We start from the raw sequence: 22,409 nt of genomic DNA, 5'->3' as shown, positions 1-22,409 counted from the left end.
TGTCTCTGCCTGCCAGAGGCCTGGCAGGGCACCCAGGAGACTGTATAGATGGTAAACACTGACATCCAAATTTATTGTCATTTTAGAAGCAATCTGTCCCATGGGGCGAGAGCAGAACGAGCACTTCTCAGGGGTTTGCCAGCCAGGGGTGCCTGCTGACCCCCTCCACGGATGGCCTCAGGATCATGTCTGGCTCCAGGAGCCTTTTCAGGAGGTCCTGGCACTCCCTGGAGACCCCCAGGTGCCTGGGCAGGGAGACACCTTTCTGCTGCTGCCACAGCATCTGGGGGATGTTGTTGTCATCGAAGGGCAGGTGGGCGCACAGCAGGACGTAGAGGATGACACCCAAGCTCCAGATGTCGCCCTTGCAGCTGTCGTGGGGCACCCCCTGCAGCACCTCAGGCGCCGCATACGCCACGCTGCCACAGAAGGTGCGGCTCAGCTCCCGGCGGCCCCTGGGGAGCAGCTTGGCGAAGCCGAAGTCCGTCAGCTTCACGGTGCGGCCCTGCAGCAGGGCGTTCTCACACTTGAGGTCGCGGTGAGCCACCCCGCAGCCGTGGCAGTACCGGATGGCCTCAACCAGCTGGCGAAAAAGCGCCCTGGCGCCGTGCTCGGGCAGGGGACCCTCGCGCAGCACGCAGTCAAAGATGTCCCCGTCCTCCGCCAGCTCCATCACGAGGTAGATCTTCCCTTCTGCAGACTCCAGTATCTCGTACACCCGGATGATGTTCTTGTGGTCCAAGCGCCCAACGATCTGGAGCTCCCGGGGCAGGAATCTCTGAATAAATTCTGCCAGGAGAGGAGGCAAATGTGCTCACAGAGTGGGGATGGGGCTGTCCCTGAGCTGCTGATGCCCTGCACCTCTCCCAGCTGAGGCTATGGGGATGGGTAGAGGGAGGGAAGGGCACATTGTGGGTGCTCAGTGCCTTGCGGGCTGGCACCAAGCCTTCCACCCAGGATGCTCATCCGGAAGGGATGCTGGATTCTGCCTGCACTTGGGTCTCCCTGCAGTTGGAGGAGCAGCCAGCTAAATAATCTTTGGGTCATGGCCCCTGGCTGCTCCGCTGGGGGTCAGCATCTGGCCAAATTGCACTTAGGTGGAAAGTTTGGGAAACTTATTTTCTGGCAGGAATGAAAAGTCTTCAAGGAGGAATGGTGTCTCAGCCTGGAGTCCCTTTGGGGCCACCTCTTACCTTTTGGGCCTTCCCTCTTATCAATTATTTTAATTGCCACTTTCTTCTGATGCTTTAGGGATAAGGCTTCCTTCACTTTGGAGTAAGTTCCCTCCCCAATGGTCTTGCCAAGCTGGTAGCCATTGGCAAGCAAAAACGCCTCCATGTCCTCCTACAAGCTGGGACCGCTCAGTCTCAGGTCCTACACAACAGCATCTCAGCACCCAGGGGCTCCCCGTGCCCCCCGCTGGCATGCACAGCACCCCAAGGCCCTGCTCGTGCCCTGGTGCTGTGTGAAGGGGAGCATAGGGGGACCTATTAAACCCAGGTGTGCTATTATGATGCAGCTGATGCTGCATGAATCAGAGATGACGGATGTGCATCAAAGTGGGTGGCCACTCGACCGGGCAGGGGGATAGGGCTGTGCTGGAACGCCCGCTCAGTGGGCACCGTGAGTGGGCTCATGGGGTGGGGAACGTGGGGGATGCGGGGCTGGCCACACGTGCTCCCCCTCCTTTTGCCATTGCTGCCCCTCCGTGTCCCTTCCCCTCTTTCCCCAGAGCAGGCTGGGGGGTGGCAGTACAGTTCAGAGCTGGCGTGCTGGGAACACTTTGCTGCTCGGTGTCATCCTGCACCTCCAGCAAGGGGATGCCGAGGGGAGGCAGTGGCCGTGCCCTGTGCCAGCCTCCTTCTGCTGCTGCATCGCAGCCGTGCGACCGAGCTGGGCACATCCAGCCAGCTCTGGCAGCTGGAACCAGAGCGGGCAGTGCCGCCTGCCCTTTGCAGGGCAAGGCCCGGCCCCGGCGAGCCCTGGGTTCCCCTCTGTGGGGCTGGGGACCACTGGGGCCAGGCCCTGTGCTGCCAGTTCACGCCTGCTTCTCCCCGGTCAGCCACGTCCAGGGCCCGGACATGAGCTCCCAGGAAACACCGCAGGCCCGAAGGTTCCCCATCGAGGCAGGTGACTGTCCCAGCCTGGCCGTGGCTCCAGAGGCTCAGGACCCGGTGGGTGCTGAGCAGCCGGTGGGAAGGTAAGGGGGTGCTGAGCCCTGCCAGGACTCCTGTGGGGTACAGGGTCTGGCCATGCTGTGCCGTGCTGCTGCCCTCACCCTGCTCTCTCCCCACAGGCAGCTGCGGCGATGCCCCGGGAGCCACTGCCTGACCCTGCCCCACGTCCCCATTGACGTCTTCATTGCCATGGGAGGGAACTGCCGGCCACGCGCCACCTGATTCCCCCGCGCCGCTCAGGAGGCCGTGGAGCTGCGAAGGACACAGATCCTTTAAACACTTTATAATGAAAGGACATCTTAGAGCGTTGCTGTGCGTGCTGCCCTGCTCCGAGCTGCATGTGGAGCAGGATTGGGCCCGTGTTCCCTCAGTGCCTCCCCTGGGGGGCCCGGAGCTGCCTGCCCCCAGCTCGGCAGGCTGAGGGTGGTGTGGGGACATGGCAGGGCTTGGGGTGCAGGAGGATGGGGCTGGAGGACGGCAGGGGGTGAGGGGACAGGGCTGAGGGGACGTGAGGGGTGAGAGCTGAGGGGATGGGACCTGGAGGGACGTGAAGGGATGGGGCTGAGGGGATGGGGCTGAGGGGATGCAAGGGGACAGAATGTGAGAGGACCTGAGGGGATGGGATGTGAGGGGATGTGAGGGGCCGGGGGGACATGAGGGGACAGGGCTGAGGGTATGGGATGTGAGGGGCTGGGGCTGAGGGGACATGAAGGGACAGACGTGAGGGGACCTGAGGGGATGGGATGTGAGGGGACGTGAGGGGACAGAACGTGAGGGACCACAGCCGAGGGGACGCCGTTGGGGGCGGGCGACTCCCCCCGCCCCTCCCCTCCCGTCCCGTCCCGCCCCGGGGCGGGGCCGCGCTGCGCGGGGCCGTTTGGCTCCTGTCGGCCGCCGTTCGCCGCTCGCCGCCCGCCCCCCGCCGCCCTCCCGCCATATTGTGGCCGCCGCCGGGAGCCGCCGCCTCAGGAGCCGCGATGGGTGAGGGCGGCCGGGCTGGGACGGGGTTGGATCGGGCGGGACCGGGCTGGGAGACGCCGACCCTCCGGGGGCTGAGGCTCGGCCCGGGGCTGCCCGTGCCCCTCACCGGGCCGGGGGCTGCAGGCAGGGCTCACCCAGAGCGGCCCCGGGGGGGCCTTTCCCGGGCGGGGGAGGCTGGTGCGGCGGCGGCTGGGCCGGCCGGGGCTCGGTGCGGGGCCGCGGAGCTCGGCCTCACTCGGGGCGGGCTGCGGGGGGACGGACGGACGGACAGACAGACAGGCAGACCGACCGACCGACTGACAGACGGACTGGCAGTCCCTGCCCGTGACCCAGCAGAGCACGGCTCGTTGCCTCACCTCACGTCAGTCCCCCCCGTATCTCCCAGTTCTCAGCTAAAGCGGACGAAAACCCCAGCCATGGGCGGCCGCTGCTGTCAGCGCGGGTCCCGGCAGCGCCGTGAGCCCCCCGGGGCTGTCCCCGCGCCCTGTCAGAGGAGCAGCTCTCGTTAGGTACAAGTAAATAACCGCTGAGCGCTGCCCCTCGGCAGGTCCCGCGGTGACAGGAGGTTTCTGTCAGCCCAGACGTGGTCTGAGACCGAAGCTCCCCGCTCGGGGCCGTGGCGCTTCCCTGAGGCCTGACGGAGGGAGGGGGGGGTTGGAGGGGTGAGGGGAGCAGGGAAGCGATGCCTGCAGCAGGCCTGTTCCGTGTAAGCTTCGTCTCTGAGGCAAAAGTTAAGGTCTTGTCAATTTTCAGCAACAGCAGCTTTTAACCAGAGTTGCCCTCAGAGGTCTTAAAAATGCCCTTTGTGGAGGGATGCTGCCTGACCGAGATGTCAGGAGCTCCTGTGCCATCTTCAGACATCTCCTGCGAGGCTCAGAAGTGAGCGGCTGCAAGTCTGCGGCTGCACCGGCTGCAGCACCTCCCCGTCTAGAACAGCTTCTGAAACTTAATGTGTAGCTTGATGTAAAACCTTGACTGGCAACTTTGAATAGAAAAATGTCCTCGGGCCTGTTGGAGCACGTCTGGAAACTGCGTGTTTTCTGTGGCTGAGGATGTTCGAAGGAGCTTTCCCATCCTTCCCCCCCTCTGCCGTGTGGTTTCTCGTTGGAGTTTGAAGCGGACACGTTTCCGACAGCAGCCATTCAATACTTCCCACCTAAACTTTTTGAAAGTAACTTAAAATACACTAAGACTGCTTTTTCAGTGTTCTGGGTTAATAGGTATAAATTGTGGCAGAACGCCGTGATACTTCGCGTGGTGTGGGCTGGGGGTGCTGTGGTTTGTTGGTGGCTGTAGGGTGTTGGTCTCACCTCCTAGAAATGCCCGTCAGTTCTTTCTTCATTCACCGTGCAGATTACAGATGTCCGAGTGTCTTTGCTGCGCTGCTCAGCCCGTGCAGCAGTGACGTCCGACTCCACAAACCTTGTGGCTGATGAATTTAACTAGTTACTTGGCTATTTTGCTTTGTTTGCTTGAGTTCAGGAGAGCAAACATGAACTTTGTGAAGGGGAGCTTGATCATCAAAGTGGTGGGTGTAATAGGGAGAGTACTAATTCCTCCGGCCTTTCACTTTTAAGCTATTGTACTTTTGAAGTCCAGATAAACATGCTTATCAAAGCACAATGCTGCTTGTTTCTGCAGGAAAGCACGTGCTGGGAGGGATGAGCTTTTTGGAATTCTGTAGCTTTCTGTAACTCTATTTCAGACTGCTTTAGGACTCCCATATCTCTTGTGGGTCAAGTTTGAGTTGATCCTCGGTTTAGGAACTGTTACAAAGGACTCCCTGACCTCAGGTGAGAGGGAGTTATACTTCTCAGATCATCAATACACTCTTAAGGAAGTCTGAAGGTCTTGGGACATGTAAATCAGGCTGAAGGCGATTTATAGGAGCCAAACCCCAGCCTTCTGGGGTGAAAAGGTCAGGAGGAAGTAGAGTTGAAGTTAGTGTTCAGAGAAGCAGACTCAAGGACAGCGAGTTCTCCTTACATCGGGCACGGACAGCCAGAGGGAGGCCTAATCTCGGGCTGACCATGGTGAAAGACAAGTATGCTGCAGGGCTCTTAATTCCTCCGAAGAGAATTTTTGTGCTCCCCTCCCCCTCCGCAGGCAGCAGCGAGGCTGTTGCACATTCCTGCAGTGATATCACGGCCCTGGCTCTCGCAGCGAAAACCGACGGGAATGAGCCAACGGCGACTGCTGCACCAGACAGCCAAATAACTGCATGGATAAGCGCTCTGCGAGCACACGATGTACTCCGGGCGAAGCACCCGGCCCCAGGATGGCAGCAGCCTGTGTTGGAGACCACTGTGCAAGAGTACTGCCTCTGCTCGCTTGGAGCAGGCACTCAGAGAACCTGCAGGAGGACGTAAAAGCAGAATGAAACGAGCAAGCCAGACCTGTGCGAGTGACAGAGCACAGCACTTGGCCTCTCCTCCAGGGTTAGCAGCGGCTGGGTCACTCCAGGGCTGTGAAGGGAAAGCCCCGAGTAGCTGCTTGCTTGGCAGGACTCCTTGGGTAGTTGTTTGGTTTCCTTTTCCCTTTGTCACCTGAGCGATGAAGTGATTTTATTCCCAATTTACTTTTCACTACAGAACTATCAAAATGACAGGTTCAAGAGAAAACGACAGGCTCAGTATAGGAAGCTGTTCTGGGCTCGTGTCTGCCAGCAGTTCGGAGCTGCCTCGTCATGCAGTGCACACAGACAATTCAACTATTTGTGTATTCTCACCATAACCAACTTCACTTAGCTGTGTTCAGGAAGTACTGATTACATAGGCTTCACTTTCTACATTCTCAACTAAACTATTAAGTTGTCCTGGACACGCTTCTCAAGAGAAGTTAGGTCTGTGTCCGTAGCTGCTGTTACGGAGAACCCTTGTGCTGTGTTGTAAAGCAAGTGCTTTAAACATCCATTTAAGAATTGCCTGGAGACATACCTGTAGAGGCGTATAACGCATTACGTACCCGAGGTTCAGAAGAACTTTTGTTTCTGTTGCTTCTCGAACTTCAGGAACTTTCACAAATAAGACAGAGGAAACAGAAAACTCGCATAAGCACTGCTGATTATTGAGTAAATTTAGAGTGGGTTTACAAACTTACTTCAAGTAAATCTTGGCTGTTACCCCTGTTACAGCTGCAAGACATCAGCTGTGGTCTTCAGTGGCACGCTGTGCTTACAGAGAAATTGGTGGTTAATGCTTGACTATGTAGAGAGAGGGTTTAGGTTTTGAGACGCTTCAGAAATCCGTAATGCTGTTTCCTTTGTTGCTGTTACACTGATTTCTGGGGTCAGGGCCTGCAGGGTGGCAGGGGGTTCCTCAGGCTTTTCAGGCAACTTTATGGACTGGAGAAACATTCTGCCAGGGAGAAGAGACCCGGAGGGTGTAAGCAGCAGGGTTGTCAAATGCAACTTCTTAGTACATTGATTGTGTTTTGCTCTTATTTGTGGAGCTTAGGGATTTTTCTTTTCTTGTAGCTGACCATGTTCATGCTGTGGCAGGGAAGGCTTGGGCTGGAAGAGGCCTTTCTGGCCTGCTGCTTGCTCAGTTGGGCTAGCTTTGAGAGGTACCGAGGGGCTGCCAATTGACCGAGATCAGTGCTTGTAGTTCATCAAACGCGTTAATTTCCCCTTGTGTAACTCTGCTGCTGTACTGAACTCCGAACACGCGGCTGTCAGCTCTCCTTGCTGGCCAGGTGTTGCCTTAGGTACATGTCTTGTGGCCAGCAACAGGACTGCAATAGATACCGTACAAAGATTGCCCTCCTGGAAGGAGGTTTTGGCTTTAAAACGCCTGGTTAGATCTGTCCGTGTCACTGTTCCTCTGTTCTGTCCCTCCAGTCTGACTCAGCAGCACAAGTCCCGATTTAGACGTGCGAGCCCCTGCAGTGACTCAGCTCGGAGGCTTTAATCAGCAGCTGAAGAACTGTTGGAAGCAGTTGCTTTGTGTAAGGCAGAGAAGTGGGGAGAGCGTCAGCTGGAAAGAAGCAAGGCTGCATTTCTGATTCAGTAACGTTAAGAAGCCGTTATAATCTTGGCGTGGTAGCAATGACCCTGGAATCGCCTTTCTGGCCGAGTGCTGTGGCTTTGTTGGCTTTTATATGCGTAATTACGGGACCTGAGTGCTCTGGTGAGCCTTGAGTCCAACTTTCACCCTGCTTTTTCATTTACGTGGTAAAAACTTTCGTATCATTCAATGTAGGGTAAGGAGGAGTGTGGCGTTCTGTTCGTTCTTTGGCTTACATGACAACGGGAGGGTTTCTCCATAGAAGCCGACCATTGCCAGCAAACCTACAGCAGAAGCCAAACTTCTCCAGCCTCCCGAAGGGGTTCCCTTTACCCAGGGAACTGAAAAGGTATTGATCAATTAAGCTTCACCCCTAAGTTTGTTCCCGTAGCTCCTGCAAGAGAATTCTCAGCTCACAGACCACCTGAAAGCATTCCCAGAGTGAATGAGCTTCATAAAGCCTGTCCTTGATTTACCCTTACCACAATGATGTGATTCCGAAGGTGTTAGCATCCAGAACTCGTTGGCAGACGTGGGATCTTGTCAAGCTTAGTCCGAGCAGCATCCTAGATGGGAGTTAATTCTGTAAGGCTCTGCGCTTGTGTCTTTTTTCTGGAGGGAATGCTGTGAGGTTCTGGGCGCAAATAGCAGATCCTCAAGTGGTCTTCTTGGAAAATGTGTTAGAGCTCCCATAGGTTCGTGGAACTGCTCGGTCTGCGGGGCTGTTCAGAAGGGATGGGCTGACAGCTTGACAGGCTGTTAACATCCAGAGCAAGTTCTGCCTCTGCTCCAGGGAAGATAAATCGGACTAACGAGGTAAAGGTAAGAGCAGTGCACCTTGAGCCACCCCGCATCGCTCCTGCAGCGGGGAGGGGCTGTGTACGGCTGAGGAGACGTGGGTGCTCCCAAGGAGCCGGCCGAAGCCAGGTTTGACTGGCCAGTGACAAAGGAGCTGGCAGTGATGGTACCGTTCCAGGGCAGTCCGAGGGGTGTTGCTCAGAGGAAACCAGCTCCCTGGGAAAGCAGGCTGTCTGCTGCAGCAGGATGGTAGAACGAGGTGTGAGCGTGTGATTGAAGCAGCTGAACTGGCTTTTGCTGGATATGGAAAAGCTGTGTTGTTGTTTCCACTGGTAGAGGAGGTGCCTCGTTCTAATTCTGTCCTACTTGTTGTTTTCCTGTCCTTTCTAACAACCCATCACGCTGTGATGTCCCTGTAGAACAGAGCAAGCTCCTCATCTAACAGCGCTGCTCCCAAGCAGGCCGGCAGACTGGGCTCAGCTTGACGCGTTGCCTGGGCAGCTCTGGGAGCGAAAATACAGTCCTGTGCTGGTTGTGAAGGGTCGGTGCTGGGATGGTGCTGCCTGGCCATGCTGCCTGCATCTCCTTGTGGCATTGCCATGTGCTGGGACACCTGGCAGGTGTGTGTGTGCTTGTCCTTGTTCTTCAGCAGGCTGTTGGATCGGCTGACACCACTGTGCCCCAGGCACCCGTGCCTTTAGGTGTGGCGGGGATGGGTGCGGGCACCTGGCGTGCAGGGAGCCAGGCTGGAGAGAGGTAAGCGGGGCTGTGGGTGCTGCCAGGAGGGTTCGGCCTCCGTGCAAGGAACAGGGTACCTGGGGCAGCTGCAGGCTGCTCGAGCTGCTCGGGGGAGCTGCTGCCAGGCCGTGAGCTGAGCGCTGCAGTGCAGGAGGAAGCAGCCTGAGTGCCCTGCTTCTGTGGGGCGCTGCAGGGAAGCCTGGAGCCCAGGACTTGTGCCTGGAACAACATCAGAATGACTCCGTAATTCCAGGGCATGAGCTGATGCATCTTGTTATAAGGCGGGGCCTAGTTGGTTGTGAGAGAAGAAAACTGTCCTAGCAGAGGTACTGTCCTAGCGCTTTGTGGAGGTTTGGGTGGGAAACTTCGAGCAGCTAAAAGAAACATGCTCTAGTTAGGTTTCCAGTGCCGCTTAGTCAAGGACTCTTACAGAAAAGCAGAAGCTTCTCAGAGCAACAACTTATGTTAAGCTGCAAAGTGAAAATGTGCATTGTCTGCACATCACTCGTAGATGATTGGGGATGATTTGCTTTTCCTGATCAGAGAATCAGACTGCCCCTCCAGCCTGGCTTAGTGGGATTGGTGTGTGGGTAGAATTTCAGTTAATAGTTAACGCTGCCGAAGCCTGGCTTGCAGACATACTGGATGAGCCAGATGTTTTGTGCAGAGAATTTGTATGTGCTGGGCCTCCTGCTGTCAGTTTTGTTCCACGTGTTCGCGCTTGCTGCAGCCTGGTGCTGACAGCATCAGCTGAGCTCACGGTGAAGTTACGATCTTGCCCCGGTGACATCACTGCCGTAGAAATGGGAGGTAATGTCACAAACCGGCATTCCAATGTCAAAGTATTGGGACTGGATGGACTGGCAAAAGTCCTCAGAAAGGACCTGAGGAGGTGTGTGTGTGCACAATAAAGTAGAAAACCAGTGGTGGTTTCACAGAGGTGTGTGGTTGTGCAGCCGGCACAGAAAGTCACCCTGCAGGGGCTGGCTGCGTCCGTGGGGGTTCCCTGCAGTGTCACGGTGGTGTTCAAAGCTCCTGAAATCACAAGCCTTACACTGCATGGCGTGTGAGCACACTTATGCCATGCAGAGTGTGAGACCTTGCTGCCTGGCCGATTTCCTTCTCTGCGCTGACACCCAGCTCCGGGCTGTCAGGGTGTGCCTGCGGAGCGGGGTTGTGCAAGTCCCCGGGCAGCTCGACTGTCATGTGCCACTCAGCTATTTGTGTGACCAACTGGCTGGTAAGCCCAGGCATACTGCTAAGCCATTTAATTGCTTTTTCTTTATCCCTTTCTTAAAAACTACCTTTTAACTGGGGACTTTGCCTTCCAGAGGGAGGTAGCAAATTTCTCTCTGTTAGGGATTCTGTTGTAATCTTTCTGAATTAAGCTATCAGCTCTTACTCCTTTATGTGCCTGTATCAGCCATTAGTGCTGGGGTAGTCACGTGGATGCTTCACCTACAGAACGAATGGCAGTGGTGAAATTATTTCCTGAATTAAAATCTCTATGTAGATGACGCCTTGCTCCGGTAAGATCAGCTATAAACAACCCCCTGTACATTTTGTCTTCTATCTCCTGAAGTAGCTGCTACTCAGACAAAAATAATAAAGATTCTTCCCTCCGTCCTGGCGTACAGCCCTGCTGGGAAGGGGAATGGCCAAGGGGGAGCCTGGCTTCTGAGAGCTTCAGGCTGCTTCCTTGCTATGTCAGTGGTCCCTGAGGATGAGGTAGGTGTGCCAAATGCCTTTACAAACATGCCAGTTATTTCTCTGAACCTCTGCCTTGTGAGAGGAGAACTCAGGAAAAAAGGAGCCGTGCTCTGACTTGTTTCAGCCCTCCATTCTCTTTGGAGGCTCTGTGTGTTTTCCTTGGTGGTGCTCAAGTATGATGCAGTCCCTTTTTCATAGAGCTACTGTGTCCTAAACATCTACTGAAAGGCTTTCTAATACAACTCTGGGATACTGCTTCTTCCTGATGAAGAGCTGGTGGCTTCTTTTCAGCCTTAGAGGTGCCAATAAGCTTTCAGCCCGCTGTGCTACACCTCCTCAAGCCTTGGGATGTCTCTGGGGTCAGCTGAGCTTCAGAATGGGCTCAGGACTGTTTGCCAGTGTCTGTTGCAGTGTAAGTGACCAGAGGAACTTGATTTTTTTGGCGGTGTTTTTGCTTTATCTGTTGCTGTTCACAAGAACGTCCTTGCTGATTTGACCAGGGAAGGGAATGCCCTCTCAGAAAGCAGATGCCATTAAAAGGAGCGTGACTCTCCTAATGTTTAGTGTCTCCACTTACTGGTCTTGAAATCCTATAACTGAAAGTATTTTGTTTCTTCATGTTAACATGAATTCTTCTGGTTGTTTCCTCTTTCCATAGCAGTGAGCTGTTGGATAACTGTACACTGTACCTGTCTGTCTTTGGCTTGGCTGTGGGCCCTGCTAGCAGGAGGGCAGTAAGGTCTGAAACTTCTCTAGCTGATCTTGGAGGGCTTCCAGAGTGGCTGGAGGCAGCTGATAAGTCAGACATGGACTTTCTGTAAGCAACGTGCCTGAGGAGTGCTTAAAGGTTGAAGGAGGAGGTAAGAGGAGATAGCTGCCGACTTTCACAGGGTACGTCTTCCAGCTGCTAGGCACAGGTGGACAAAAGGCAGATACTGGTGTCCAGCTGACTGCCAGGGAATTGTCGTCTGGTCTCAGGGCTAACGGGCAGTTTGCTGCTCTGTATTATCGCTGCTCCCTTCCTGTCCTGGGAAGGGCACAGAAGGGAAGCCAAGCGATCTGTCTCATAAATGGGAGAAAGGGAGCATTTGGAAGTTGGTGTGGTCAGAGCAGGGGGTTGTAGCTGGGTGCAGCTGAGGAATTGATATCCTTCTGTGCTCAGGCTGCTGCTTGGCCCTGGTTGTTTTTACTGGGCTAAACAGTGGAGTGTCACTTCCCTGACTAGGAGGCAAATACACGAGTAATCAGGTTTGAAGTACTGCGTTAGTCAGATATGAAGCAGCAAAATAAGTAGGTCAGGTACTGAACACTTGCAAACATGGCCTGTGATATGTACAGCTTGTCTCTGCAGTGTTTTACTGGAGTTTTAAAGTCAAGGCTTCAGTTTACTGTGAGCTCTGCTGGGTTTTTGCCATGCAGATGTTGTTTGGTACTTTCAGGGGCTGCTCCGAAATGCTGAAGTTGATGCAGTCACCAACTGACAATCAGAACGGTCTTCAGCAGATGTCTGTGGGAAAGGAATGTCAAGGTGCAGGTTATTCCCTGATGGTACAGGGGAAATAAGTTCTGCTAATACCAAGTTAGAACTTAGTTATGCACCTCCTGAGGACAATGAAGCTCTTTGAGGAGATGCTTTTCATACGGGTAACGTGCTTCAGTGTTGGGAAGTTGGATGCAGGTTCCTTTCAGAACAGTAAATCTGCTCTGCTTCCTACGAACTTAATAAGTCTTACCACAACAACACATCACCTGAACTAATCTCAGGATCATATTCCAGCTTGAAGCTTTTACTTCAGCGTGCAAGAGACCAGCTCTCGCTTTTTACATTAAAAGGCGATTTAATCTGGCTGTTCTTTGCTTTTTTATGTGCACTGACTTTCTCATTGAAAACAACACACTGATAAAGGAGCAGAGAGTGACCAGAAATGAGGCCTTTTTTTTTTTTTTTTTTCCCTCTTCACAGAAACCATGGCGAGTCCTGGAAAGGATAACTATCGAATGAAGAGTTACAAGAACAAAGCCCTAAATCCTGAGGAAATGCGTCGGAGAAGAGAAGAGGAAGGAATTCAACTGCGCAAACAGAAACGAGAGCAACAGGTAACTCTCATCTTGACTAGCTTGTGTACAGCCTTAACGCAACCAAGATTGTGCTGCTGCCAAATGGGAATCTTCAAGGATCTGTGCATTAAGGTTTGTTGGCAGTCCTCTTATTTTTCCTGTTCTGAGATCTTGCTTTGCTTTTCCTTTGTACCTAGTACAGAGTGTCGCTCATACCAAGGGCTCTCCAAGCACTTTGTCTTTACGGTACTGAAGGTTTTTGTTCACAGATCCTTGTTTTTAACTTTTTTTTTTTATTAATTAGTGGATGGAGTTGCTTCATCAAGAAGCAGGGAGAGTAAGTGAAAGCATGGGCTGCATGCATTTCTTAACTCTGAGCTGTATTTTTTTTTTTTTGCTTGGAGGTCTGTGAAAGTGAAAGGTGATTCTTCGGTGATATGTGTGGCTCAGACTAAACGATTGCATCATCTGCAAGCTGCCTTCTCCCTGTTTTCCTTAACTTGTTAGGCCGAATTCTGCACTTGCCTATACCAGTGCTTCAGTGACTTGGGCATTTGCATATCTGAGAGCAAGACTTAGCATGTTTTATTATCATGGTTTGTATGCCAAGCTAGTCTTCAGTGTGCAGAGCTGTTATTAATGACTACTTTTCTATTCAGGTTACGCTTCGTCTATAGCTGACGGGATCTTGTTTGAGGAACAAGAATGTCTACTTATGAAGACTGTTAATCATTGCTTTCTAATAATGACTCCCGTGTTTTGCTCCCTGTTAGCTCTTTAAAAGAAGAAATGTGGAACTGATCAATGAAGATGCCTCCATGTTTGATAGCCTCCTCGTGGATTCCTATGTTAGTTCTACAACATGTGGGGTAAGGTGCCTTTCCTTGTTGCGATCGTGCCTTCAGATAGATTTAATGCTGTGGACTGCATAAAACTGATAAACCGTAACCTGTTTGTTTTTCCCTGGTTTGGGGAATGTTGCTAGTACTATTACAACAAACTGGAGAAGTCTGCCAGGAAGCAAATAGTGTGCTGTAATCTCAGACAGCAACGTCTTTGGATTAATAGCAAGCACAAAATTGTGGTAGGCTGTCCTGACCGTGATACCTTAAATAAGCGTAATGTGACATGGAACTGTTGTTCTTTCTCCTTGCCATCCTTTCAGGAAGGAGTGATCACAAGAGAGATGGTAGAGATGCTTTTTTCAGATGACCCTGACCTACAGCTAGCAACCACACAGAAATTCAGGAAGCTACTTTCCAAAGGTAAAAGTCACTCATCCCTGCCCTAGGGTCTGGCATAGGCTTTATTTCAGAAGTATTTGTGCACTTGAGTGTTGTACAGAAGCTTTTCCAGCTTTGAGTGTGGGGAAGGCTGTAATCTAGAAACCTGATAATCTAGTAAATTTGCTAACTGTTTACAATTGAATACATCTTACCAAAAGTGGTTCTGAGGAGTTGTCCTGCCAAGTTCAGTACAGCTTGAAACCATTCAGGTCAACAATCGTTCATGCTTGTTGTTCCCTTGTATTAGACTTATATACTATTTTGACACTGTATTGCTATTTCAGAGCCAAATCCTCCAATAGATGAAGTGATAAACACTCAAGGAGTGGTGGACAGATTTGTTGAATTCCTGAAAAGAAGTGAAAATTGCACGCTACAGGTAAAGCAGACTGTTAGGAATTCTTCGTGGCTTGTAGCTGTTAAATCTTTGCAGCTGAGCAGCATGAACCTGCTGGTGCTATTAGATAAAAGTGGTCTTGAACCCAAAAGATGCAGGTTGTATGATATATGGGAGAAGATGAAGATAGCTTTAATGCTTGGAAAGGGGAAACAGAAAAGTTATAGATTGCTATGAATTCGGTTCTTGGAAGAATACTGGCAAAAATAATGAAAAACTGTATTTCAGTTGCAGCAGAGGGGAATTTGGCCTTCCTGTGTCTGATGTTGCTGCTGGAAGCTAGTGGAGCCACAGAGTAAACGTGTAGGGAGCAATTGTGTAAAGAAAAGCCTCCAATAATGGAGGCTTTTAAGAACAGGCTAAATGGCTGTTAGAAGTGACATAGGTAGTACTGACCCTGCCGTGGGGCAGAGGGATGGACTAGATGGCTTTTTGAGATTCCTTCCAGCTTGGTAATAACTATAGTTATCTTGTAGGAGTTAAAGATACTTCCATACATGGAGCTGGATCTCAGAGCTGATGGCTGCCTTCATAATTTTCTATCTTCCCTCTGGCCCAGGGCCACGTATCATGAGGCATCTTTGTAGTGTTAGCCAGATGAGAGGGTGGGCTAGAACTGCTTGCACTGAATAGATAAAGCTTCCTGTTCCTTGTATTTCTGGGGTATGCATCTTCACTTTTGTACAGGAAAGTGGTTGTAGAGATAAATGTCTTCGCTCATTAAGCTGAGCCTTTGGGGAGGCAGGTGTGGGTTTTTCTTATGGTTCAAGAAAAATCTTTTTCTTAGTGTATTGAGGTGTTTTGTTGGGGAATGCTTTCTCACAAGTAGTTTAAGATAAGATGAAAGAATTCTAGCTGAAATTTAATAGCAAATACATTGCTCCGTTGGGGTTATTTATTCACACTTCTGTCTTTTCTTTCAGTTTGAAGCAGCGTGGGCACTGACGAATATTGCATCGGGAACTTCCCAACAAACAAAAATAGTAATTGAGGCCGGGGCAGTTCCTATCTTTATAGAGCTGTTAAACTCTGACTTTGAGGATGTTCAAGAACAGGTAAGGTTCACTTCTTACTTTGGGGTTAGGGAAAGAACCACAGTAGATCGCACACAATTAAAATGCAATGTTTAAAATAAGTGACTAGTCTGAGAGCTGGCTTCAGACCACAAACCGAAGTGACTGTTACCTGGAGTTACAGGAAAATGCTTTCTTAGTACACTACCTTTTTCTTCCTCTGTTTGGAAACTGCGTGAATGCTAAAACTGTTGCTGTTTCCTTTCAGGCTGTCTGGGCATTGGGGAACATTGCTGGAGACAGCTCTGTGTGTAGAGATTATGTCCTTAACTGCGCTATTCTTCCTCCCTTGTTAATGTGAGTAGCCATGAATACTTGCCAATACACTTTGTGAAGTCCCACTGTACTGCAGCAGAGCAATATTTGAGCTGGATGAATAGATTCCCTAGCAATGTGTGTTGATGGGAATCAAACCATTGGTACCAGATGATAAACTGGCAGCTCAGACAAGTATCTGATAACTAGTGGGACTTGGTAGATAACATGCCTTCTCACAAACCTTTACACTGCTCTGAATCTGCAGCGGGTGCTGTTTCAGTGTGCTTGCCTCTCTGAAGTCACAGGCCTTGCTGTTTCACTGTGTCCCTCCAAATGCCTGTTCTTGTGCTTATGCTGTGGATTTCAGGTGCTTGTCTGAGTGGGCTTCTCTAGGACTGAGGAAAGGGAAGCAGGTCTCTGCACACCGCCTTGCCTCTGAGCTCGCAGGTGTGGTACATCCCAGCACAGTCAGAAGATCTGTGTCAAGAGTGTGCTCTCCAGCACTACTTGGCTGCTTTGGAAACGATTGTTTACTGTATCCTGTCCTTGGCAAACTGATGCTTTGTCACAAGTGACCTGGTTTGCTATACTGGTACTCCTGTCAGTCCCCTCTCTCAGCAATTACTGACCGAAGCCTTCCTCAGCCCCAGGACTTACTGTCTCCGCTGCAGAGTAGAGACAGCAGTTTGTCAGCTGGTTGCCGGGAGGACATCTCACCTCTGGTGCAAGTGTCTGGGCTGAATTTGATCTTGGAACTGCATTTGACTTACACTTCTTTCTGCAACTTGTCTAGCATGGAGCTTGCCTGTTCCATGTCACTGTAGTGTTAGGAAAATAGCTGTTTGCTCTAGGAGTTGTTTCACTCCTCTTCTTGCTCATTGAGAGGCTCGAGTGACAAACAGCATGTTGAGCTACAGCAAGTGGAATAGTGGTTTGACTTCCTTACAGTCGTACAATTGTTTTATTTTTTTGATTCCTTTGCTGGTTTCCAGCAACTTATGTTCTTCATCAAGGATAATGCATGGTAATTGTCTCTTCAGGCTCCTTACAAAGTCCACCAGGTTGACAATGACACGAAATGCTGTCTGGGCCTTGTCGAACTTATGCAGAGGAAAGAGTCCACCACCTGAATTTGATAAGGTGAGAGTAAATGCCTCGTTGGCAGATGTGATGGGGAGACACCCAGCCAAGATGTTTGTCTAAATTATTTTTGGCCGTTGGACTTCTGTAAGATGTTCTGGGAGGGAACGGGGTGAGGTTCTTCCTGCTGAGGTGGATCTTACTGTTCAGCAGATACTTGAGTGCCTTTTTAATATTCTGCCAACCTCGCTGCATGGCTCTGTTGGCAGCCCATCAGCTTAGCCCCTCGAGTAAGGGGCAAACCCAGACTTCTGTGCAAGGAGCACATACTCAGGGCTACCCTGAAGTCTTTTGTTGTGAATGCTGGAAGCCTGCAACTTTGAAACTGAGACTGAAAACTCAATTCTGAGGCATCCAGATTTTACAAAACAGGACCTCTGCAGCTACATTATAGCTGCGGCAGCTTTCTTCTTTCCCTTCCCTGGTATGCCAGTGACACTAACGTTTCTGCTGGTCGTTCAGATCTGTCTCATCCTTTTTTGTTTGGTAAATCTGAAACGGTTAAGATCAGTGTGTTTTTGTTTTGTGTTTTTAAAATGAAAGCTTGCTTATCAAAGCTGGGAAGCCTGCAGTGAGGGGTGAAATCTAAATTGAGTGTAAATATAAAAACAAATACTTGAAGCGCTTGGAAGTGTAACTGTTGATGGTTGCTGTTCTGAATACTGAGCTTAGTGAGAAGAAGAAATGGAGCAGTGCTCTTGCATAAGAAACGTAAGGGGCTTCCAAACTGCAGTGTGCATGGTAGCACTTGTCTCAGGAGTCTACACTTGGTCCAAGAGGAAGGGATGTAACTTTAGTTTAGTAGTAAAGCTGTTGAGGTAACTTTAAACCATGATTATGAGGTATGTAGGCCAGCAAGAAAGCTGCTGACTTTGGGGAAGGAAGCTGTGGACATTCAATATTGTTATCTTGTCAGTCAGTGTGGCCGTTGTGTTGTTGGTATGCAAATGTAGTGGTCCTCGACAGGCTGTGACTAATGTGGGGTGGTGGCTGTTGTTGTAGGTATCTCCCTGCCTGCCAGTGTTGTCCCGACTATTATTCAACAGTGACTCTGACTTGCTGGCAGATGCATGCTGGGCTCTTTCCTATTTATCAGATGGCCCCAATGAGAAAATTCAAGCAGTTATTGACTCGGGGGTGTGTCGGCGACTGGTGGAGCTGTTAATGTAAGTATCTTGTCTCACTGCTTCAGCCCAGTGAGGCTGGGCAGCAGTTTATTCCCAGATTGTCAGAGCGCTCCCCACCTTGTGGGGGCAGGATCCAGGCACTGCCTTAACCAGCTCTGCTGGGGCAGTTACAAAAGAGGGCTGAAGCTGGGTGGGAGCTGTGGGTTATCAACCTCTTCTTTCTGAGAGAGGCAGAGCATTTTCTAGTGCTGGAGTGCTAGTTAATACTGTACACTAAGAACTTAGTAAACAGAGGTTTGGACTGATACTTAGACTGTATGCTAGGGAATGGAATACTAAGTAATGCAGATGGGAGACTGGAGAGAGGGTTTCCCAAGTATTTGGGTACAGTGATCTATTTGTTGTCATTGCACCATCTTTCCTGCAGGCACAATGACTACAAAGTGGCCTCCCCAGCTTTGCGAGCGGTTGGCAACATCGTGACAGGAGATGACATCCAGACCCAGGTGAGGGGGATAGGAATGTTTTACAGATGCAGCTAAAGAGGAGTACAGCTCTTAATAATATTTATGGAAGTTGGGACGTATGGTCTTGTATGTCTGCAGCAAGTTTTCTTAGGATCAAGGTGCACCATTTGCTTTTCTCGTGTGTTTTTTTTTTTTTTTTTTTCTTTTTTCTACTCTGGAGAGTGTATTTTTAGTGCAATTTCAAAAACCCAAACTCTGTTTTTGGGATATATGGGTGGTGGGGTGGAATACTTTTCTTTACTACATAATGTAGAAGTGCCAATGCTCCCCTCTTCTCTAAAAGGTCAGGGAGGGAAGTGCAGTGCCCATACAGCATATTCACTGTGTGAAAATTGAAAGCATTTAACTTTCTGCCTGATACTGGTGATCTAACTACTGCTTTCTTTCTCTAAAGGTGATTTTGAACTGTTCAGCCTTGCCATGTCTCCTTCATTTATTAAGTAGTCCTAAGGAGTCAATCAGGAAAGAAGCCTGCTGGACTATATCTAACATCACAGCAGGAAACAGAGCACAAATACAGGTACAGCATTGAGTCTTCTCTAGTCCACCTGTAAAAATCCTAGTTTCTAAGCTCAGCACTAAGAACTTGCATTTTTTTCATATCTGATGCTTTGAGGCTGTTTTTTCCATATCCTTTATTTGGAAGGTATTTGCAGACTTCTGCACCTAGCCATCTGCCAAACAAAAGCATAAAAAAAATAGTACTAACTGTACCTACAAAGGCTGGGCTGAAATGAGTCCCACAGGCTGGATCATTGGAGTAATGAGAGACACAGCCCCAGTTTCTCTATATGCAATTAGAAATACTCCTTTGAAAAGCTGTAGCTTGTTGAGTTTTAATTACCCTTTCAATGACCTACGTACAAAGGCAGATAAACGATGAAAGCATTCCTACAGTATTGATGTGATAATAAAGATCTACTGTGCTAGTTACAGAATTGAGTATCTTGCATGACTAGGATCTTGCTGAAGAATGTAATGGAGGAATCACTGAAGGGAGTAGCTTGGAAAGTTCTTTCTGAATTGGAAAATGGAGGTAGAGATTTTGTTCAGGTTTCTTAATACCCTTTTTAGAAAATGTATTGTCAATTCAAACACTTCTTACTATTCTCTCTCCCCAGGCAGTCATAGATGCAAACATTTTCCCGGTACTGATAGAAATCTTGCAGAAAGCAGAATTCCGTACGAGGAAAGAGGCAGCATGGGCAATTACAAATGCAACGTCAGGAGGAACTCCTGAACAGATCAGGTACCCCCTGTGGCTCCTCCTAAGGGAAATCTGAGTGTATGGTAGCTTTGTCTTTATGGGAACTGCAAGAACAAGTAACAAGGGACTAATTTGGAGAACCTCAGGGAGAGTACTTGAGAAACAGGCCAAGCTATACAGATCACATGCTGTGCTGTAAATTGTAGTTTCCTTCTGAATTAAGGATAAGCCAGTCCAAACAACTCCCCTACAACTCCCTCCCATGCCATTTACATAGCTTAGACTAGGCTAAATGTCCAAACTTGATGACGGATTAAAATCCAGTGTGCATCTAATTTGAATAGCACCTGCATTTCAAAAATGTTCTTTTTTTAAAAAAAGGGAAGGGGTTGTATACAAATGCAAATAAGTAGCTAAAAATTAGCCTTGCAAAATAGAAATCTTACCTTAAAATTAAGCAATATATTTTAGCTTGACTCACTTCTGTTCCTTATAACTGAGCAAAGGGTACGCTAGCTATCCTGAAAGGTGTATGTATGTTCTTGGTGCTCTCTTTAGATACCTGGTAAACTTGGGTTGTATCAAGCCTCTCTGTGACCTGCTGACTGTCATGGACTCCAAGATTGTTCAGGTGGCGCTGAATGGCCTGGAGAACATCCTGAGGCTTGGAGAGCAAGAAGCCAACCAGAGTGGGACAGGCATCAACCCTTACTGTAGCTTGATCGAAGAGGCATACGGTAGGTTGTGGTTGGTGGTCTTGGTGCTATTGACTTTGAAAGCAATCGATTATATTGAAAGGTCTGATGCTAAGTTTTTTTTGGTTGCTTTTCCGTGAAGGGATTTGGTATATTGTAAGTCAGTATTTGCTCCAATAATAGATCATGCTGTCTTTTTTTAGTCTTACGCTACAGTGCAAGTCAAAACACTAGGAAACAAAAACTATCATACTTATCTGGGTTTCTTAGAGCTGGATGCCAACCGGATAATTGTGGCCCGCACGGTTGGGAATATTAATCAAAATAAGCTGAGCTAAGTAAGAAGTCCATGACACTTCTTGCTGCAGTTGTATGATGGAAATCCAGAGAGACTTGGCTTTTCCCTGTAGAGGCCTAATTTGGTGTTTCTTGTCCTGCTCCTAATGCTTTGAGGAACAGTTCCTATTTTGGTCTGAAATGTCCTGTATACTGCCAGTGTCTTTTTTGCCCTCTCACTGACTGTTACATCGTGTGTCCCAGTAAGAATAATTCTTGAAATTCTTCAATATGTAATGCTTGGATGCTTCCTGTTCAGCAGTGGATTTAATTAGGACAGCTTAAGCTGTTGCTGCCCTTCTGCTGGAGATTACTGGGACAGACCCTACCTCCTTCCCCCTGCAACTGCCAAACTTTTCCCAGCCAGTGATATTAATTTCACTGATGATCAGTTTTGTGCTTGCAGCTCTCTGCTGGAGACTATCTGCTTTAGCTGTATCAGCTAAACCTACAATTGGAAAGGCATTAATGCTTTCTGATACAGATTACATCCACAGGCAACTCTGAAGAAACAGGAATAGTTAGTTTTAGCTGTTAGTGCTGCTCACAAAAATGCTAATCTAACACAGACAAGGGTCTTGCAGTGAATAGGGGGAAGGGTGGAGGATGGATCTGGGACAGCGTGAACGACAGGACCTCCTTGTTTGATTGCATTTCACTTTTTCTTCTCTAAGGCTTGGATAAGATAGAGTTCCTGCAGAGCCATGAGAACCAAGAGATCTACCAGAAAGCCTTTGACCTGATTGAGCACTATTTTGGAGTAGAGGATGACTCCACCCTAGCTCCCCAGGTCGATGAGAACCAGCAGCAATTCATCTTCCAGCAAGCCGAAGCCCCCATGGAAGGTTTCCAGCTATAATGTGCCTGGGGGGAAGAAAAAACACCACCACAAACTTGCCAGAAAGCAACTGGGAGCAGCTGATTGTCCCATTCCTCCTTGCTAATGGAAGGCTGAACACCCACTCCACCTGTTAGGAAACAATTCTTCCTTCAAACAACTAGAAACAGTGCTTTGTCCTCATGGAAAGGAGGGGATATCTTGCACATTTTTTCTTTTTGCTGCTGCATACGTGTCTTTAATGCAGGCATCTGGGTGGAGGAAGAACACTGAGGTAACAGATTGCACCTCTTGGGGTTTTTTCTTTGTGGTGATCTCTCCCAAATGTCACTTCTTACCTCGGGTACTTAATTGAGATTTCAGCATTGGGTTGGGTAAGAACACAAATAGAAAGTAAGCATTCTGACAACAATAATTCTGGAAACCTGGGTTGATCTATTTAATTTTTTGCACATATTACTCTTATTAAAGACTCTAATTTGCCAAGAGCAAAGTTTAGCCCTGGCCTTTCTGCGACCCTCCTTCAGTGGACAGTCCTGACAGAGCTGGGCCAAGTTCCCCTGAGATATGCTGTAAATGGACGAAGAAGCAGGACCTTCTCCCCCTCCTGGGAAGAATTTTCTGGGGGAAGGATTCTTCCCTTGGCCTAGATTTTCTTGTTCCCGGAGAACTGCTAGTAGCATTTACAAGGAGAAAAGCACCACGACCCCAGAGCTGGTAACTGAAGAGGGCGGGATGCTGGGGTGGTTTCTGAAAGGAAGCACAGCTGCTGCTGCACAGGCTTTGTTTGCATTGCTACTGATTGAAGTCACAGAACTGTTGAAATGGTGAAGCTGCTCCTCATCTTTACTTGAAAGCTTTTTTTTTTTTTTTCTCTCTCTCTGTGAGAACATGCTCTGAGTTCTGGATTTTCTTTTATGTTTCCTGACCTGGGCTGGGGTGGATGTTTAAGGGCTGTGCGTGGTGCTGCCTGCCGTGGCACCGCGCCTCGGGGCGGGGTTTACCCCACTCAGATCATGTACAGGAAAAGAACCCGAATCTCTGTATTTTTTATATCAC

General features: G+C 49.5%; 3 protein-coding genes across 5 annotated transcripts; 2 read left to right on the top strand and 1 right to left on the bottom strand.

Annotated features, from left to right (window-relative positions):
- Nucleotides 1-85: 85 nt before the first annotated feature.
- TSSK3 (testis specific serine kinase 3) lies at nucleotides 86-1,338 on the bottom strand. Its single transcript, XM_035345871.1, has 2 exons — nucleotides 1,194-1,338; nucleotides 86-789 (listed from the first exon to the last, which is right to left on the bottom strand). Exons 1-2 carry the CDS (start codon nucleotides 1,336-1,338, stop codon nucleotides 128-130), a joined length of 807 nt encoding a protein of 268 aa, XP_035201762.1. The 3' UTR covers nucleotides 86-127.
- Nucleotides 1,339-2,081: 743 nt separating this feature from the next.
- Nucleotides 2,082-2,399, top strand: FAM229A (family with sequence similarity 229 member A). The gene is made up of 2 exons (XM_035345421.1): nucleotides 2,082-2,188; nucleotides 2,285-2,399. The coding sequence occupies exons 1-2, from the start codon at nucleotides 2,082-2,084 to the stop codon at nucleotides 2,397-2,399; spliced, it is 222 nt and encodes a 73-aa protein (XP_035201312.1).
- Nucleotides 2,400-3,022: 623 nt separating this feature from the next.
- KPNA6 (karyopherin subunit alpha 6) lies at nucleotides 3,023-21,838 on the top strand. Of its 3 annotated transcripts, none has more exons than XM_035345418.1 (14): nucleotides 3,023-3,158; nucleotides 12,372-12,505; nucleotides 13,240-13,335; nucleotides 13,632-13,731; nucleotides 14,037-14,131; nucleotides 15,073-15,204; nucleotides 15,431-15,519; nucleotides 16,521-16,620; nucleotides 17,623-17,786; nucleotides 18,175-18,253; nucleotides 18,669-18,794; nucleotides 19,396-19,523; nucleotides 20,040-20,218; nucleotides 21,187-21,838. In XM_035345418.1, the coding sequence occupies exons 1-14, from the start codon at nucleotides 3,155-3,157 to the stop codon at nucleotides 21,369-21,371; spliced, it is 1,611 nt and encodes a 536-aa protein (XP_035201309.1). In that variant the 5' UTR covers nucleotides 3,023-3,154; the 3' UTR covers nucleotides 21,372-21,838. The 3 variants fall into 3 exon arrangements, with proteins under 3 accessions (XP_035201309.1, XP_035201307.1, XP_035201308.1); XM_035345416.1 differs by having other exon boundaries at nucleotides 12,372-12,598; XM_035345417.1 differs by lacking the exon at nucleotides 3,023-3,158 and adding an exon at nucleotides 7,386-7,511 and having other exon boundaries at nucleotides 12,372-12,598.
- The last annotated feature ends 571 nt before the right edge of the window (nucleotides 21,839-22,409 follow it).

This window comes from Oxyura jamaicensis, chromosome 23 (assembly GCF_011077185.1).
Source record: "Oxyura jamaicensis isolate SHBP4307 breed ruddy duck chromosome 23, BPBGC_Ojam_1.0, whole genome shotgun sequence".
In the NCBI taxonomy this organism is placed as follows: Eukaryota; Metazoa; Chordata; class Aves; order Anseriformes; family Anatidae; genus Oxyura; species Oxyura jamaicensis.
This window is presented reverse-complemented; position numbering and strand designations above follow the sequence as displayed.

Bases quoted from the DNA above. Each gene is read 5' to 3' on its own strand.
- TSSK3 (XM_035345871.1), bottom strand. From the start codon at position 1,338: ATGGAGGCGTTTTTGCTTGCCAATGGCTACCAGCTTGGCAAGACCATT. The intron at 790-1,193 runs GTAAGAGGTGGC...CTCTCCTGGCAG, and splicing joins TAAGAGGGAAGGCCCAAAAG to AATTTATTCAGAGATTCCTG.
- FAM229A (XM_035345421.1), top strand. From the start codon at position 2,082: ATGAGCTCCCAGGAAACACCGCAGGCCCGAAGGTTCCCCATCGAGGCA. The intron at 2,189-2,284 runs GCCGGTGGGAAG...CCTCACCCTGCT, and splicing joins GACCCGGTGGGTGCTGAGCA to CTCTCCCCACAGGCAGCTGC.
- KPNA6 (XM_035345416.1), top strand. The intron at 15,205-15,430 runs GTAAGGTTCACT...GTTTCCTTTCAG, and splicing joins TTGAGGATGTTCAAGAACAG to GCTGTCTGGGCATTGGGGAA. The intron at 15,520-16,520 runs GTGAGTAGCCAT...TTGTCTCTTCAG, and splicing joins ATTCTTCCTCCCTTGTTAAT to GCTCCTTACAAAGTCCACCA.